Consider the following 19,684-nt stretch of genomic DNA (forward strand, 5'->3'; position numbering starts at 1 on the left):
CTATGTGGAGCTTGCGTGAAACATGGCAGCGGTCCCGGCTGCTCGCTTCGAATTGAATTTGGCGTTGCTTTTGTAAAATGCAACGCCAAATCTCTCCACCTTGCGGGTTTCCGCAGAACTACTACGTCAAACTCTTGCCTTTGCTTCGTGTTGTCGACAAATTCGACTTCGCCCTGCCATCTGCTAGCCGCCTGGTTGGCTCAGATGGTAGAGCGGCTGCCCCGGAAAGGCGGTGGTCCCGGGTTCGAGTCCCGGACCAGGACGAATTTTTCTTCAACTATGAGGCTTTTCTTTCGAGGAACCCGTATGGGTTTCCTTTGTAGCAATTGCTACGAACGGGTGGATGTCTCATTTTCCCTTTATTCATTACACCTCTCCACCTTGCGGGTTTCCGCAGAACTACTACGTCAAACTCTTGCCTTTGCTTCGTGTTGTCGACAAATTCGACTTCGCCCCGCCATCTGCTAGCCGCCTGGTTGGCTCAGATGGTAGAGCGGCTGCCCCGGAAAGGTGGTGGTCCCGGGTTCGAGTCCCGGACCAGGACGAATTTTTCTTCAACTATGAGGCTTTTCTTTCGAGGAACCCGTATGGGTTTCCTTTGTAGCAATTGCTACGAACGGGTGGATGTCTCATTTTCCCTTTATTCATTACACCTCTCCACCTTGCGGGTTTCCGCAGAACTACTACGTCAAACTCTTGCCTTTGCTTCGTGTTGTCGACAAATTCGACTTCGCCCTGCCATCTGCTAGCCGCCTGGTTGGCTCAGATGGTAGAGCGGCTGCCCCGGAAAGGCGGTGGTCCCGGGTTCGAGTCCCGGACCAGGACGAATTTTTCTTCAACTATGAGGCTTTTCTTTCGAGGAACCCGTATGGGTTTCCTTTGTAGCAATTGCTACGAACGGGTGGATGTCTCATTTTCCCTTTATTCAATGTAAATGACTGTGTCAACAGCTTTTGCTTAGTCTCAGGCCGCTTCGACGACAGAGTATTATGAATAACCTTGTGGTGTTTTCGAGATCGCTTCTCGTTTTGAACGAGTCGAAGCCTAATGAAAGAAACATTCGAGATGTCAGCACCACCTATCGCTACAGTCGGGAAATAGTCGCAACGACGGCATATAGCCTCTGAGATCCGATGATCTCACCGGCCAACTAAAACTAAGAAACGTGCACTGCTTAGTATATGCCACACTATAGCGTATAGCATACACTATAAGTTGCATACGCTAAACTAATACTGTCTATTTAAGCGGAATTGCCACATGGACATAAGCAAAATCGCGGTCATGCCATGTTGCTGTTCATGCAGAAAGCACCCGCCGGTATCCTCAAAACCCATGAGACCATCTAATTAAAGGCCCGACGCATGTCTAGGACAGAGCGCATGTACACCGTCTACTAATCCTGCACGTCGAAAAGAAAACACTTGAGCTTGGTAACAGAAGGGATCAACATATATGCCAACAGCAATTGGTGAAGCTCCAATTTTATATCACCCCAGCTACCAGCATGAAATAGCCGCATGCAATGTGATATGCTTCCTCGCACACCAGTTTCACTCGCATGAAAAGCGAAATCTACCTGTTTACTACGCATATAGCAATGAGCATGACAGATTTTGCAAAACACATCAAGAAAATTAAGCATCTGCAGCTGATTGCTGTGCTTCTCTCTTAAGAGACAGAAAGACTAAAGCTGCAGCAATTAGACGGCTCATGGAAAACCCGCATAATGGCACACAAAGAACCAATGCAACAGAAGCGATAGCTAAGTGCACAGTATTTGCCGTAAGGAACGTGGAAAGTATGCAGAAGCACATGACATCTTTCACAACATGGAGTCAAATGCCAAGCACATTTTTTTAAGACAGCTGTTTGCTAGCTGCTTGCGCCTGTGGGAGCAAAAATTTGCTCACAGCTCTGAGAGTCCGCGGACAGTCCGTGACTTCTGGTTCGTGAAAAACGAATATGATTCTGGCAGCTCTTGGACTGGTGGGCAGAGGTTCTGAAGCTGTTCGAGAAAATCGAATACGGGATAAGTCCCAAGCAGTACGGGACTGTCAGGGACTGATAATCAAAGAGGCCCAGTGTAAAGCCATGGGCCAAGAATAGAGTCCTCAGACAGTGGTTGCCTACCAACGCTGACTAGGGAATTATCCACGGTCCTTCGTTCTAGCATATATGCTAGGCAATCACACAATATGTGTTCCGGCATTTCAGGCATCTGACTGTGTTCGCAAGTAGGGCTGTTCAATGGCCAATGAGATGTGCGTAGTGGCAGATGAAAGCAACGCCCAGCCGAATCCTACATAGCAATGACGCTTCACTCTGCATAACCTTCAGGAGCAAACAGAATTTACTGTCGGAGTCGATCGTATGTAGGCACCTGTGGGTGCTGTCAATGTGAACTCTGTATGCTTGTGTAAGTTCCTGCATGAGTGCCTTGATCAGCGAGCTGGTCTAAGGTCACAAGTAGGCAATCTGTACTTCATCAGAGGAAGAGAATGCTTATTTTGCCTTACTCAGCGAGTTCATTGCCAATCACACCACAGTGACCAGGCACTCACTGAAAAATGATCAAGTGGCCACATCGCTGGGCACTGTGATGAAGTTCAGCGATTTCCAGCACGAGCAGGTAATATAGTCCTTTCTTTAAAAAGCATTTTAGCATCTGCAACACTTCCTTGGCATCGCAGAACACTGTCCATTTATGAGGTGTCTGCGTTAACATAAAACGGACAGCCTCCCGTACTGCTGGCAGTTTTGCAGCCGTAGATGTCGATTTGTGGTCCAATTGAAATTACCAGGTAATGCCAAGATATAGGATAACAAATGCAGCCGTTGTGGCAGATGGTATGACCAAATGATCGGTATATACTTGTACAGTATATATTGCAAATATATGGAACAGGGTGAGCTGTTCCAAGCCAATGGAAGAAAGGTAGAACTCCTCCATAATTCCGGGTATTTGAAGCTTCACTAGTGGTCTTGCTCTTGTCCAGGGAGGAGGTTTCAGGGATGTTGGTGGCCTGAAACCTTGCAGGTATAATGCTTGCGTGACATGAAATTGCTTTAGCAAAATCAGTCAAGGTTGGTTCTTGGAAGTGATGACAGAGGATGTCCAGTCAGCAGGCAAAGACAGGTTTCCACAGCTTCACAAGAGCTGTATATGTCCATTGTGCAAGCCCGTGCTTCTGCTATTATGCCCCTGGTTGACATATAGTGTGTCAAGCCAAGGCATATCTGCAGTGCTTGTGCTTGAAGGTTTTCAAGAATGCGCAGACAAGATGGCCCCATGTTAGATAGAACAGGTATGCTGTAGCATATGTAGCCCACGAAAAGTTCCTGGTACACTTGGAGCAAACTTTGTTCAGAAGGGCCCCGCCTCAGTCCAGATATAACACAAAGAATGTGTATCAAGTTTGTCAGCTTAGTCCTAAGCACAGTAACACGTTTTGTCCAAGAAAAATTGCACCAAAAATCTGTGGTGGGTGACTCAAGGGAAAGCTGTCCCATAGACAATGATGGGATAGTGTGACATTGATTTGCGCTAGAATGCCAACACTGCGCACTTAGTTCCTGAGAGCAGCAGGCCATTACGGTGTAAATACTTCGCCGTGATCGTAGCCGCACATTGAAGTCTTGCATGCCCTTGTGGACGTGTCATCCCAGATGACCAGATACAAATGTCATCCGCGTACATGCTGATATGCACTGTGTCAGGCAACTTGTCTGCAAGGCCCACCAGTATAACATTGAACAATATTGGGCTAAGGATGCCACCCTGCGGAACACCCTGCAAATGTCATGTCTATCAGTCTCGCCATTCGCAGTGGACATGAAAATGGTGCGATAACTACAGTACAACTAAAATTTGCAATGGAGCCTGGTGAGGGGCCTTTTAATACGAACATCAACGATCAAATGCTGCCACTCAAACACCCTCGCAGCCTTTCCCTCCTTTTCATTGCTCCTACTGCACTCAAAGCTGCGTGCATTGTGCCCAAATGGAATAATGTGCACTATGCTCTACCCATCAATGTGCCAAGCTTTTGCATCAGGAAGATCTCGAGAGTATGTGGCGCAAACCTTTATTGTGTTGTCCATCTCAGAGGCCTAAGTGTCAGCGCTACCGTGATCAACGCAGTGATATTGTTCTGCACCACCAGATCGTGGCACCGGCACCTCAGTAATAATCTCTATGCTTTTGCCAGAGACACTGCTTAGTCATGGCATTCAAATAAATCAGCACAGTAGCCACGGTGTTTTTTCTTGTGTAAGAGCAAGGAAAAGAAATGGTGGGATTCAGAAAAGTTGAAGGAAAGGACAGGCAGCCTTTCAAGTGAAACTGTGGGCTCCCGGCAGCATGTATAGGAATAACACTTGGTTCACATGTTCAAGATAGTAATACAGTAGAACCTTGTTCATATGTTTCAAAAAAAAAATGCGAGAAAAACATACTAACTGGGAAAACGTACAATCCGAAGTAACTAAAAAAATGAGACAGATTCAACTATTGCTGACATCTACGTAATGTGAAGCGTTGCGCGGATCGTTGTGGCACAAGACGCCGATGCGCGTCGAGCTAGTGGTGCTCCAGCGGTCTGAGACGCATTTTGTTGTTTTCCTATTGCGTGGTGTTTTAAGAGGGCGACGGGGAACCGAAACGAAATCGAGCTGGTGGGCGACGTCGGATGCTGCCGAAGCGAAACATGATGCCAACATCGCGCCGCCTGCAGCAGGGAACGGCTGCTGCAGGGAATGGCGGCATGTTTGGATTAGTACCTACTAAAAGTGCGCAGTACGTTAACAATGGCATTACGCACCACGCGATGTAAAACAGATAGTTGAAGATGCTTATTGCAATAGGTTTGGCACCGATAGCTGTGAATGCGGCATGCGACGGCCTGGGTGGAGACTTGCTGGTACCGGAATAATAAACTGCGCGAGCCTTCCTTTTCCCATGAGACGGGCGGCTATATACTGTTCTCGATCGCGCGCGCCTTGCATATTTTCTTGTTCACATGGAATCTAGCGGCCGGAAAACGTATATTTCGGTTATCGGTTATCATTATCGGTTAGCGTTTCGGTTATCGCCTATCACGCTTCCAATGGCACCACGCGCTGTGAAACAGATAGGCGAAGATGCATATCACAATAGGATTGGCGGAGACAGCTGTGAATGCCGCATGCAATGACTCCAGTGAAGATTTGCTGGTACTGAAGTGAGAAACTGAGTGCGCGCCGGCATTTTCACGTGAGACGGGCGGGCGAATATTGCGGGTAAGCTGCCGCGACAGGCAGTATACTGTTGTCAATCGCGCGCGCCTCGTGCATTTTCTTGTTTACATGGGATCTAGCAGCCGGAAAAAGTATGATACAATTGCAGTTTGGCGATGTACTGAATGTTAGTGCTAAAAAATCTTGTTTTCCGAGAAACTATGAATCGGTAAGAAATGAGCACCCTTGAGCATCAAATGAGCATCACTGGGTCATTTTTGTGTTCTTAATTGCGAACAATGGCACTGGCAAAACGTACGTAATGAGAACGCATCAACGAGGTTCTACTGTATTGCTAAGCGACTATGTGAATTTGTTTACCGTGTCCAAGAAGTCTCGAAGAACTCCTTAAACAATTAGTTTCATGGTTTGAAGTGTTCAAACCATGCCAGTACATTCAGTATTCGGAAATGAATATAGCACCAGTGAGTCCTGCAGTGCTTTGACTGGTCATGAAACTTCTGCCAGATTTTGCTTGCCCAATGCCCTCCATGAAGTGCTGGCTTTGATAGCAATAGCCTCTGCCCCCAAGCTACTTAAGAGACACAAATGGAACCATACTTTCGTTGTTGGTTTCTTTTTTAACATATGTCTCCTACTGCCTCTGGATTGATAGATCTGTGTTCAAATATATACAGAACTCTGCTAACACCATAAAACAATGCATTAACTAACTCACTAACATAAAAAACACAATAATGCAATAGTTATAACTGCTTATCATAACTGGATTGCTTGGAGATGCTACCTCGCAACATTTATGCGTTCATGCCGGCAGCAGCACTTTTTTTATCAATCGCTAATGTTCTCTAATAATATAACGCGACTGCTTTTACTATTATTTTTATTTGGAGTTGTGAGAGGAAAGAAAGGAAAAAGAAAATTCTACTGGAATGGCCAAAATCTGAAGACTGGACAGCATAGGAGAAAATAGAGGCAGGGACAGTGAGGAAGAGAGATGACAGCAAGGAGAAGAGAAGGCATTCACAATATTTTCAGTATTCACAATATATAAAAAGCCGTGGAAAGTACTGTGCTTGTGGCACTGTCAGCACTGTGTTTACTAGTATATTCTACAACAGCCTTTTTAGAAAGCCCTCCTCATATGCTGCTGGCATGCTTTTTACTGTGACCTCACACTTCTTACACTTGATTTTACACTTTCTGCTACTTTCCCAGTAGATGTGTCTAAATTTTATCTATTCTGCCCATGAATTTTGTAGTTTTGAAGGCTGAGATGCTTGCCATGCAAAGACCCAACTTCACTTAAGCCAAGGCAGCCTGAATTAACATCAGCAATTCTCCTGCTAGTCCTAGCATGACATACCACAGTAATACGAGTTTCTGTCCTAGTAGTGAATATTAAACTATAAATAATCAAACCATGTTATTCCACAAGCATACATCACCATATCTGCTCAGTTGTATATTGTTTTGGGCAGGCCTGCCACTAACACTTACTTCATTCTTTGACAGCAGCTGAAGAACACTGGGCAGTGCTTCTACAAGGGCAACTGAACAGGCTTCTGAAGAAGCGCTTGCAAATGTTTCAAACACTCTACCCATTCCTGGGGCTTCACCTCGTTGCAAGTCTGAAGGGGATAACAAAAAAGCAATTATTCATTATCCACTAAGTCAATATAAAACAAACTCACCTTTCCAAACAACTTTGAAGAGTGCTGTCAATCCCTGCAAAAAATTATAATGCTCCATCTCACCAGTTAGTGGTTAGGTTAGATAGAACACAGTTAGACCTCGACATAATGAACACAGATAACAAATTATCATGAATAACAAAGCAAATCTAAAATCCGGAAATCTTTGGGACAATATCAGCTAGTATGCTTACAAACAAATATTGAACTTCATTAGAACGAGGTTCAGCTGTACTGATGCATGAGGAGTAGTAGCGTTAATATCACACACCATAATTTCCAGCGGTGAAAAAGTTTATTACGAGACAGAAAAGACACTATTTTTTTTCCAGTGCTTTCTTCTTTTATTTTTTCGTTAAACTTTTCCACTGCTGGAAATAATCGTGCATTACTCAGTCAACCAACTAGCTTGCCTATGGGCCTTAACTCAATGTCATATAGGCAATTTCACCGTCAATAATAGCCCAGCTTTTTGCTACACTGCACAATAGTTGAGCAAAAACACTACACAGGATACGTACACAACCATGTGAATTACGTAAGTGCACCACAAGCATGAGTTTCATCCAATTATAGTCAACAAGCTCACAAATTTGTTAGCAGTGCATTTTCCTTCCCTTTTACAGACACTTCTTGAGTGTTTACAGACACTTATCTTGAGTCCCTAATCATCCAAACCACGGCGCACACTCTTAATTGCAACGAAGGCAATCTGCTGCCCCTGTATGCCAGAAAGTTTAGTCATGTTTTGAGCCGCACATAAATGGGGCACCAGCTCTGCCACTTGTTTCATTGTGAACGAGGCGCCCGTGGGGAGCCGTAACGTAAACATCTATTTTAAACCATTTTGGTCGGTGTCCGGGCCTCTTCCTTTTAAGTATGCAACATCCCGACCAGATGGACTTCCGTCATACTCTCGACTTCATACACTTCTGCAAATTCATTATAAAAGCCAACAAGCATAAAGAAAACTTGGAACTAAAGTAAGTAAAATAACCAAAGTAGCTTCACATGATGTTACATCACTGTTACATTACATTGTTATCTGGTTATGTACAGCTAGAGTAAGAATCACATTATGTTTACCCAATTTGGAAAAAGCTGCTATAATTAGCTAGCTATATTTACAGTTAGTATATAAAGCCTATGACAACTCACATTTTTGTGATGAGAGATGACTCTTGCAACACTTGCAAGACAATTGAGGGCAGTGGGAATGATGGCCTCATGCCTATTCACAAATACCTATGAACAAATGTTTAAATTCAGTTATTCTCTATGTAGGCTAAGAAAAATAATGACACTGGTAGCTTAATTGGTAGGTTATGTTTTACCAGGTTATGTATTTGTTTCCAGATAAGTACTGTCTTTTCAGTGAAACAGGCAGGGGGAAACACTTCAGCTCCATGAATCTGCAGGAAAAAAAGAGATGGCATTAAGGCACCAGAACTTTTTAAACATATGCATTTATCAATCACAACAGAACTGTCCTGTACTGCTTTCTATTTCTCTGCAAGCTTCATACCGACATATCAAGGATTTCGAAGTTCATACACTGACCTGACTACGTTAAATTTGAAACTCAGTACACAAGAGCAGCTTTTAAAGCAGCTTTCAGCGGCCTCAAGCAGATGCCACAAAGCAAAGCAAATAACAGGTGCAACAACCTGGTTATATGCATATATATATATATATATATATATATATATATATACAGGCTTAGCCACAGAACTTACCAAGAGTTTCAGTGAGTCCAACTTTGCAACAGTGAGATCAGAATCTAGTTTTTCTACAGCCAGTGGTACGCAGTACTTTCCAAAACCAGCCGAAGCAGTCATACACATTAGCAAGGCTTCAGCCAGATCTTCCCGGCTAATTTTGCCTGCATCACTGGCAGGCTGCAAAAGTGAGATAAATGAAATCATAAGCAAGATAACATAAATTGAAACACAAATTCTGCTGTTAAATTTAGGTATTGTTTGTTAACATCAATGCTGCCATATGTAGATCTAAGTGAAAAAAACTGGGATGAACATTCACAATCATTACAATATGCCAATCACAGAATGCAGTTAATGCCCAAGCAGCATTTCTTTTGGCAATGGTATTTCTACAATTGACAGTGCACCACTTAATTAAGATGTAGTTAGAAAATGCAGAGCTTTGTGTACTCAGCCAAGATAATTTGCTTTAAAAAAATGTCCAAGTCACTTTAAACCTGCAAAAGACAGCAAAAGCACTCCACATCCTTGGTCTATCTTGTGCAGTTTCAGTTTGAATTTTACTTTCAAAGAAGCATATTTACTTGAATGAGTTCTGTGGTAATTTACAAGGTGCAGGTAGGTTTATTAGAGAAAAGTTGTCATCTATGAGAATGTAACAAACACTTACAAAGGAAACCTACAAGTTCCTCAGATAGAAAGCTTGAGGATAAATATGAAGAAAAATTTATCACTATACCAACTGAGCTACTCAGGAGACGACTGTTGATCTCCTGATTGGCTCAATTGGTAAAGTGAATGCCCCAGTCAGGCAGATGTATTCTAGGTTTGATCCCAAAACTGAGGCATTTTATTTTTCCTAATGTAATGCTCTTTTCTGAGGAAGCCATATGGCATTTCTTTGTAGCTTTGTAGCCACATTCAGGTGGATATAAACTTTTCCTTTCACAACATCTGATTTCCCCACTTGCCTCATTCGTGCCAATGTCCAAAAATTACATATATTGTTTCAGCATTAACTGCAATGGACTACAGCAAGCTAAGGCACAAACAACACTACAGGCATTCACTGGCACAATGCATGAATGCACCACAGCACATCATACCATCAAGCTAATCTCATCAGAAAAGGCAACAATAACCAAATGTAGTATGCAGCAAGAAGAGAAACTTCCCTTTCTATAGAATGTTACATAATGTAAAGGCCAGAGCATTTTCAATGAACATGAATGCATGAACAACTTAATGGTGGCAGCACACGAAAAGGTCCGTCAAAGATGTAGGAAAACAAACATAATAATTCCCTTCCATCTAGCACTGACACATTTTCTTTTTATTGTGCATCAGCTAAAAGAGTGTCAACATGAAAAAAAGCGTACGTGTTAAGTGCGGGAAGCCAGTCACATGGTACATATATTGTAACAGTAGTCTGGCACCTTGAATGGCTTCCAGGCAGTACATGACACACCCAAATCTCATCTGTTCCAAAAACCAACCATTCCCCCGACTCACTGCTACCCTATCCTTCTGCTTGCCTTTCTCTTCCTCTACTTTCACTTGAAGCATTCTTCGTTGCCGTTACACTCGCCGCCCCCTCTACCCTCAAGTTCGCACAGGAGTAAGACAGGAGCTCAGTACAGGTTTCACAAGGGACATAAAGCTTTATCTGGCTGTTATAAATAGGAAAAGTGCATTTGTGATGGTTGTCATCAAGTTCGGTAATCATGGCTAAACAAAACATCACAGGAACCCGAGCTTCCACAACATGGAAAAAGACAGAAGACCGGGGGCAAGAATTTTTCACAGCCCGTTGTTGTGTGCGCGCGAAACCAAGCACGCGTGTTATCGCGTGCTGTCTGCGCATGCTCTCTGCCCGGCTATCTCTTATCGGGTAGCCCGTGCTGGTTTTAAAAGACCGCTCGCACGGGCCCACCGCGCGCAGTATGTAACCTGTTGGCTGCCTGCCAAGTAACAGGAATAAACGTTCTTTCGACGCTACGTCTACGCCGCCCAGTTCTTGGATGCCAGACATGACATATTGGCGACGAAGATGGGATGACCGCCGTACGGAATTCGCAGTGTGAAGAACCTGGCCTCTGTGTAAAAGCTTCCCGCCACGAAGATTTCCCTGCGGTGAAATTCCTGAAACTGGCATCACGGCAGCCGAAACTTCCAAGTGAGTCATGAGTCACATCGGCCACATTGAACCTTTCGACGAGACCACGAGTGACTGGCGCTCGTACGAGGAAAGGTTGAAAGCCTATCTTTTGGTCAACGATGTTCCAGTAGCAAAGAAGGTTCCTGCGTTCCTGAGTCTCATCGGCGCGAAGACCTACGCGCTGCTCAAGTCGCTGACGGCACCGGACGCACCGTCGTCACGAGAGTTTGACAGTCTCCTGAAACTCCTGAGCGATCACCTGGCACCGCAGTCGTCTGTCATCGCAGAGCGTGCTAAATTTTACAAGCGGTCACAGCGGAGCGGTGAGTCCATTACCGAATTTGTCGCGGAACTTCGAAGGCTGGTGCAGAGTTGCGAATTTGGAAGTTTCTTGGATGAAGCGCTCCGGGACTGTTTCGTTTGCGGCCTGCTCCGCGAGGACATTCAGCGTGTGTTGTTCACGGAAGACAAAAAGCTAACCTTCCAAAAGGCCGTAGATAGAGCTCTTGCCATGGAAACTGCAACGATTAGCGCGGCGTTCACGCATAACAGCGCATCCCCGGCGTACGAAGTGAATAAGGTTCGAGGCGAAAAGCAGTCTGTGATGTCGGCAAGCTGCTTCCGTTGCGGGTCACCCAATCACTCTAGCGAAGCATGCCCTCATATCGGCGATACATGTTACAATTGTAACCGAAAAGGGCATATTCAACGCGCCTGCAGGAAAGGAAAGAAAGCTAGGGAGGCAAAGCTCCGGAAACGTGTGAAGATGCTCACGTCCGTCCGAAACGAGTCGTCTGTCTCACTTAAATCATTCAACGCAGACCCATTTACTGTACCCGTGAACGTTGACGGTGTCCTACTGACGATGGAGCTTGACACCGGCGCAGCCGTATCCGTCATATCATGGCGCGAATTCCAGAGGTTGTTTCCACGTAAGCGACTTCAGCCAGCATCGTTAAAGCTGCGCACGTATACTGGGGCCATAGTAAAACCGAAGGGTCTGGCGAAAGTCGTCGTGCGCCACAACGACCAGTGCGTGGAGCTTCCCCTGTACGTCGTGGACTCTACAGGACCGGCACTCCTCGGCAGAGAATGGTTGCAAGATATTCGTTTGGATTGGAAGAACCTAGTTTTTTTTAATCACCTTGGTCTCTCTCGAGAAATATCAAAGCACTGGCAAGAAAAGCTGGAAGCCATGCTAGAAAGCCATTCCGAACTTTTCAAGGATGAGCTAGGTACCATCACGGAAGAGCAGGCCGAGCTTGTCCTTCGCGAAGGGTCACAGCCGAAGTTTGTAAAGGCAAGAAGCGTTCCCTTTGCTCTGCAACGTGCAGTAGAAGCGGAACTTGTGAAAATGGAGAAGCTTGGCATCATAACGCCTGTTGCTACAAGCGAATACGCAACGCCCTTGGTACCGGTAGTGAAGAGGGATGGAAGCCTCCGACTGTGTGGCGATTATAAAACCACCGTCAATCCCTGTCTAGAAGTAGACCGCTACCCGCTACCTCGGATAGATGACCTTCTCGCAGCGCTTGCAGGAGGGGAGGAATTTTCGAAGATTGACCTGAGTAAGGCCTACCAGCAGGTAGTTATGGCGGAAGGCTCCCGGAAACTACTGACGATAAACACGCATAAGGGCTTGTATACTATGAACCGTCTGGCTTTCGGCATTTCGTCCGCCCCAAGCATATTTCAAAGAATTATGGACAACATGCTGAAAGGGTTGGAAGGAGTCAGTTGCTACCTTGACGACATCCTGGTCACAGGCAAGACCAAGCGAGAGCACTTCCGTAACTTGGAAGCCGTCTTGTCAAGATTGCAGGAACGCGGTGTGCGCATCCGGCGCGATAAGTGCTCGTTCTTTCAACGAGAGCTCCGTTATCTGGGCCACGTCATCAACGCCGAGGGTGTTTGCGCATCGCCTGAAAAGGTACTGGCACTACTAAATGCGCCTGCTCCAAAAGACAAGCAGCAACTGCAGTCATTCCTTGGGATGGTCAATTATTACGGCAAGTTTGTTCAGCGTCTCTCGACTTTGGCACAGCCGTTGTACAGGCTGCTAAAGCAAACAACGGAGTGGACGTGGGATGCGTCATGCCAGCTTGCTTTCACGGAGATAAAAGCAGCTATGGCTTCCCCTCCAGTTCTTGCCCATTATGATCCGAAGCGACCGCTTCAACTTGCCTGCGACGCATCTCAGTACGGTATAGGCGCAGTTCTTTCGCAGAAAATGATAAATGGATCAGTTCGACCGGTTGCCTACGCATCCCGCACCTTGTCAAGTGCCGAAAAGAACTACAGTCAGATCGAGAAAGAAGCCCTTGCCCTCGTATTCGGCGTAAAGAAGTTTCACTTCTACGTCTACGGTAGGTTCTTCACGCTTGTGACTGACCATAAACCACTGCAAACAATTCTCGGCCCGAAAACAGGCATTCCCGCGATGGCAGCTGCCCGCATGCAGCGTTGGGCGCTGACGCTGTCAGCCTACAACTATGCTCTTGAATTCAAGAAATCTTCCGATAATGCGGAAGCAGACTGTTTATCGCGCTTGCCGCTCGACAGCAGCGAAAAGCAATCAGAAGAAGAAAGCGAAATTTTTTATTCGCTTCGTTTGGAAACGCTGCCTGTCACAGGCCAAGACATCGCTCGTGAAACGAGGCGTGATCCATTACTAAGCAAGGTACTGAACTTCACAAGTGCTGGCTGGCCGTCGCATGTCGCTGAGAAGGAGTTGAAACATTTCTTCGACAAGCGTTTGGAGCTCACAGTTCATCAAGGGTGTTTAATGTACGGCATGAGAGTAGTTGTGCCTTCAAAACACCGAGCCTTCTTGCTTGAGGAACTTCATCAGGGTCATCCCGGTATCGTAAGATGCAAAGAACTCGCGAGGAGCTACGTCTGGTGGCCTGGTATCGACGCGGACCTAGAGCAACACGTGAAGAAATGTGAAGATTGTCAACAGCAACGGAACGAACCAGCACCGGCTCCGCTTCATCCATGGTCATGGCCGACTTCGCCGTGGCAAAGAGTTCACTTGGATTTTGCTGGACCCATGAAAGACAAAATGTTCCTTGTTGCTGTGGACGCACACTCAAAATGGCCGGAAGTTTATGTCATGCAGAGGACTACGGCGTACCACACAATTCAGTGTCTCCAAGACCTGTTCTCGCATTTTGGCGTACCCGAGACCATCGTGACCGACAACGGACCACAGTTCGTTTCCGAAGAATTCAAGAGCTTCGTCAAAGGCTTCGGTGGTCGTCATATCGTGAGTGCAGTGTACCATCCAAGCACGAATGGCCTTGCGGAGAGATTTGTACAGACAATGAAATCTGCGTTGCGGAAAGGACGACCCCAAGACTCCTTGCAGGCAACCTTACAGACGTTCCTGGTGACGTACCGCAACACGCCGCATGCGACTACAAGAGAAACTCCAGCAAACCTTTTCATAGGTAGACGACTGCGCACGAGACTCGACGCAGTCAAGCCTTCTGTCGGGGGAAGAGTGGCTCAGCAACAGCTCTCCGATATGGTGCGACGCAAGGCACGTGAGCGACTTTTCAACATCAATGATGAGGTCCTCGTGAGGAATTACAGAGGTCCTGAGAAATGGGTCCCTGGCACTATCATTCAGCAGTCTGGCCCCGTTTCATACAAGGTTCGCGTTAGAACGAATCATGGGGTGCTCATTTGGCGTCGTCATCAAGACCAGCTACTGCTCAGCATCGACAGCTCAAAGCAGAGCATCACGGAAGATTTTATTCCAGATTTCAGGGATCCTGAGAGCGCCAACGAGCCATTTCCAGCTGCGGCCCCTGCGGCAACGACCGACCCTCCAGGGGAGCGACGCTATCCACAGAGGGACCGGCGACCTCCTGACAGATATCAGCCATAGCATTAGTTGCATTGTATAATGTGGCAAAAGGACTTTGTGCTCATTAGGAGGAAGGAGATGTTGTGTGCGCGCGAAACCAAGCACGCGTGTTATCGCGTGCTGTCTGCGCATGCTCTCTGCCCGGCTATCTCTTATCGGGTAGCCCGTGCTGGTTTTAAAAGACCGCTCGCACGGGCCCACCGCGCGCAGTATGTAACCTGTTGGCTGCCTGCCAAGTAACAGGAATAAACGTTCTTTCGACGCTACGTCTACGCCGCCCAGTTCTTGGATGCCAGACATGACACCCGTGACCATGGCTAAATCACCTGGTTGGCAAGAGCGAGCAGGACTTTTAGAACAACAGAAAACTGAGCTAGCTCATAAGGATTCATAATGCCGGCGTTCATGTTGTCCACTTCTCTCCTCTTGTGTCCGTGTCTGCATGCCTTACCCCTTCTTTGCATTATGAGCAGAACTTTGCTGAGAAGACATATTAAAATATGCTTGGTGGTTCAGTATTGCTAACTGAGCTTGGGAGGTGAGCCTGGCGCAGGGTCTCGCTCGACTCCACTTTTGCAGGGCGTTCTTGCAAGGACATGTCGAAGCCAAGAAGGTGTTCTTGCAGTAACCTTGGCGTCCTCTCATAAAGAAGCGGAAATGGCATGGCGCGAGTGACTTCGTGTTGGGACATGTTTAGAGCAAAAACCACAGCACCGACGTAGTCATCTCAGTCATCGTGTGTGTGGGACAGATGTAGGAAGAAATTATGTTGTTTATGGTGCGGTTGGTGCACTCGACCTGTCCATTTGTTTATGGATATTGAGGGGACACTGTAGCGTGTCGTATTCCATGTTTACAAAAGAAAGTTTTGAAGACACGCAACATAAATGCCGTGCCACGGTCGGAAATCAACTTCGGTGTGCCTTGCAGAATATGAGGCACTGCAGAATCAGGAAGAGCTCGAATTTCTACCCACTTAATCAGGTAATCCATGGCCACAATGAGAAATTTGTTGCCATGCTTGCGGTGAGAAAATGGGCCCATGTGATCAATGCCCACAATACTGAATGGTTCATTACGAGGGGTGATTGGTTGTAAGGGCACAGGTTGTGGGTTTGTGACGACCTTACAAGCTTTACAAATGTTGCAGGATGACATGCACAGGTAGGCACTGGCGCACCCATGCCAGACCACCAAAATCTTCTCTTAATGTGAGTCAGAGTCTTCTGCTGACCCAGTGGCCAGCAGAGGGGGCGTCGTGGCACATGAAAAGTATGGATGGTCACATTGCCACAGGCACCACAGGTAGGTACAATTCACTTCCTGTACATCGATGATAAAGGATGCTATTCAGAACTGTACAAGCTGATGAAAGTCTCTCGAGGTGGCGCTTAGATGTACTGGTATCACCAGAGAGGCCCTTGGGCAATGACACAAGTTTCAGTATCCTTTGATTGCGCAGCTTGGAGACTGAGTACTGCAAATGCTGGCGCAGAGTAGTTAGTAATGACAGGGTTGCATGAAAGGTAGTTGGTGTCTTGGTGACAAGAACCACTACGATGAACAACTGTGAAACTGTAGTCAAGAAGTTTGAGGAACCACTGGGCAAGTTTTGCATTTAGGTCTTTTTTTGTTTGGAGCCAGCACAGTGCAACGTTGTCAGTAACAACAGTAAAATGCTCACCATAGATATAAGGCCACACTTCTCAATGGCCCAGACTACCGTGAGGCACTCAAGTTCTGAAGCATGGTACCGACTCTCTGGTTCACCGAGGCAGCAAGTGGCATAGGAAATGGGCTTCTCATTCCCTTCAGAGTCAGACTGTAGAAGAACTGCCCCAAGGCCAAGACCACTGGCATCAGTGTGGATGATGCTAGGGGTGTCCTCTTGATAGTGTGCAAGTGTCGGTGGAGTCATCAGGGCCGCCTTAATGTTCTGGAAGGCTGATTCTTGGTTGGGGCCCCAATGCCACTCCCTATTTTTCTTCAGAAGTTCGTTGAGGGGTGCAGCGCGAGCGGCGAAGCCAGGGACAAAATGGCAAAAGTAGGAAGTGAAGGTCAAACTTATATGGCCGTTGTAATGCTTGCTAAAGCTTGTAGTTTTCAAGGGTCAGGGCTAATGCGTGGGCACTCGCAACATGAAACAAGTAGGTAACTTCTCAATAGCCAAAAAAACACTTTGAAGGCTTTATGCAGAGTCCAACATCACCTAAAGCGCGCAAGACAAGCTCCAAACACCGTTGGTGTTTGGAAAATGAGGAAGCATAAATGATGATGTCACCCAAATATACTAATGCCATCGACCACTTCAAGTGTCCAAGGACCCGGTCCATTAGTTTTTGGAACACTGCAGGTGCGTTAGAGAAACTAAAACAATGGTGGTTAAAATGATACAGGCCATCCAGTGTGATAAAAGCAGTCTTCTCCGCATCATTCTTGTCAAGCCCGACCTGCCAGTAGCCGAAGAGAAGGTTGAGTGCAGTGAAAAATCTGGCCCCGTGAAGCCAATCTAAGGTGTCGTTGAGGCAGTGAAGAAGGTATATATGCGGCTCTGTAATGCTTGTTTAGGCAGTGATAGTCCACGCAAAATTGCCTAGTGCCATCCTTCTTTCGCACAACTAATGGGGATGACCAAGGAATGAATGAGAGACATACGATGCCATGCTGTAACATATTTTCCACTTGAGTTGTAATTTCAGCACATTCAGAAGCAGAAACGTAACAAGGGTTGTGTCGAACGGGTGCATGGGAGCCAGTGTTGATTTTGTGATGAACAAGAGTAGTACAGCCAAGTTAGCTCGATGATAACGCCAAGCACCTTTGAAATTTCCCCAGCAATGCTTGGATGTTGGACTTCTCGAATGACGTTAGGTTTGGGCCAAAATGAAACGCATTCCAGTCGACGGAGTCATCGCCACTCTCTGGAGAAGTACAGTGTTGCACTGTTGCGAGGATGGAGCAGGGCTTAAGGGCCAGATGCTAACACAGTTCCAGAGTGTAAGTGCAGCTGTCTGTCTGATAGGTTGAACACCAGGAGAGCAAGTGCAGAAGAGGAGCGCAGTAAAGAGAGTGGGATGGCAAATTCATTGCCCGGTCACAAGCAGGTAGTGCAGTCAACAAAGACATCTGCATCTAAGCATGAGTCCATGTCACAACGAACATGTACCCATGCAGAAGAAAACAAGGGTATAGTTACCATAGATGTTGCCAGCACAGGAAAATAAAGTGGTGGTGGTGGGCAAACATGTTCATGTTTGTGGGCCTTCAATAGAAGCACAGTCATTAGCACACATATCCATGTTGAGAGGGCGCATACTCTCACATGAAAATAAGAGAAATGCTTACACAACGACAAAGTGCCAGAAAGGAGCAAGCTCCTGTGGCTACGTGGCTGGCCAACTTAAAAATAGAGCACACGAACGAGGACAACATATTATTCGCGACTGTGATGGCTGCCAGGTCAGGTGCCGGATCATGAGGGTGCAATCCTATTATGCACCCAACGTAGTTAAAGACCATGCGTACGCCCAGTGTTGAGCGCTAGTTGCAGCCTAAAATTAAGGGTACGTAGACTTTTCTTTTTCTTTTTTTTAATATGGGGTTTTACGTGCCAAAACCACGATCCGATTATGAGGCACGCCGTAGTGGAGGACTCCGGAAATTTGAACCACCTGGGGTTCTTTAACGTACCCCTAAATCTAAGTACACAGGTGTTTTTGCATTCCGCCCCCATCGGTATGAAGCCGCCATGGCCGGGATTCGATCCCGCGACCTCATGCTTAGCAGCCCAACACCATAGCCACTAAACAACCACGGCGGGTTGTGCAGAGGTTTTGCACCACAATGAATGGGACACTTACACCTTTTCCGAAAGCAGTCGCAGTTATCGAGATTTCTCCAAGGGGTGGTAGATGAGTTCTATAACCTAGGAGGAGGCCGGCCGGTGCGACCATAGCCATCTTCAGATGGCGCTGAATGGAAAACAAATTTGGCATTATAAAATTAAAAGCTGCACCTTGTCCACTAGGGCTTCAACGTTTTCCGGTGGCTCACCTAGCTGGACTTGCAACGTGGGCATACCTGTAAACGGGCCCAGTGATAGGAGGGACTTGACGACTTACACAGGGTGCTGCTCCTCAGTGGCCCACAGTGAAGTTTTCTGATGAAGGAGTATGAGAGACACAGTCTCGAGTGTAATGGCCGATCTCGTTGCATTGATAGCAGTGCATGGTTGGAGAGCGCAAATGGTATATGTCGGAGCGATTGGCTTGGCCTGCTGATGCTTGTTGACTTGGAAAAGGGTGGGGGTGGGGCACTGCTGTGGAGCATTCCCCTATGTGAGCCTCCAAGACAAGAGCTAAGGCAGCATGAACTGTAGACGGGCGGGCAAGGCGGATGAAGTGTTGAACATTGAGGTCAGTAATGGCTTCGATGAAGGCTTTGGTAGCAATGAAGTTGGCAGTGGAGTTCGGACAACCAGCCAGGGCCTTCCATGACAGGCGCTCGAGATGAGCAGCGAGTTCTTGCAGGCTGTAGTGGCCCTGCTGCACATGCCATAATTTTGTAAGATTTAAGTGCTGAAGATGGGCATTACCATAGTAGGACTTGAGTGCCGAGATGAGACTTGCGTAGTTGGAATGGTTGGATGCCAGCAGGAACTCCAGAAGTTCAGAGGCAGCAGGACGAAGAGCTGAGCCACAAGGATTTGAGTTTTGTGGTGAGATGACCAGTAGTGGAGAGCAACGACATACTCGAACTACATACAAACAGCGGACCATGACATGGTACCACCAAAAGTAGGTGGACTAGGGAAGGGTCCCTGACATTGCTGTGTGATGGAATTCGGAAAGGGAGATTGAGGTGCCGAGACAGGTGAAGCTTGATCAGTGGAAGCAGGCAACATGAGGCTTGAAACACGTGTGGTGAGGTCAGCGAAGCGACACTACACAGAAGACATACGCTGGACTAAACAGTTCTCAACGGAGAGCAGTTGCTGGTC

The 19,684-nt window shown here is 46.7% G+C and overlaps 1 protein-coding gene and 2 non-coding genes across 3 annotated transcripts in view; 2 read left to right on the forward strand and 1 right to left on the reverse strand.

Annotated features, from left to right (window-relative positions):
• Mms19 (MMS19 nucleotide excision repair protein) overlaps window positions 1-19,684 on the reverse strand; it is a 94,223-nt gene that overhangs the window by 50,570 nt on the left and 23,969 nt on the right. Inside the window, exons 8-12 of the mRNA XM_075677303.1 lie at window positions 8,669-8,830; window positions 8,267-8,344; window positions 8,091-8,177; window positions 6,933-6,966; window positions 6,739-6,869 (exon numbers count right to left, since the gene is read on the reverse strand). Of these exons, the coding sequence (XP_075533418.1) occupies window positions 6,739-6,869; window positions 6,933-6,966; window positions 8,091-8,177; window positions 8,267-8,344; window positions 8,669-8,830 (492 nt within the window). The remainder of the gene's footprint in view (window positions 1-6,738; window positions 6,870-6,932; window positions 6,967-8,090; window positions 8,178-8,266; window positions 8,345-8,668; window positions 8,831-19,684) is intronic.
• On the forward strand, window positions 190-264 carry TRNAS-GGA (transfer RNA serine (anticodon GGA)). Its single transcript has one exon. It is a non-coding gene; the product is annotated as a tRNA-Ser (tRNA).
• TRNAS-GGA (transfer RNA serine (anticodon GGA)) lies at window positions 752-826 on the forward strand. Its single transcript has one exon. It is a non-coding gene; the product is annotated as a tRNA-Ser (tRNA).

The sequence above is a fragment of the Dermacentor variabilis genome, unplaced genomic scaffold, assembly GCF_050947875.1.
Source record: "Dermacentor variabilis isolate Ectoservices unplaced genomic scaffold, ASM5094787v1 scaffold_12, whole genome shotgun sequence".
NCBI lineage: Eukaryota > Metazoa > Arthropoda > Arachnida > Ixodida > Ixodidae > Dermacentor > Dermacentor variabilis.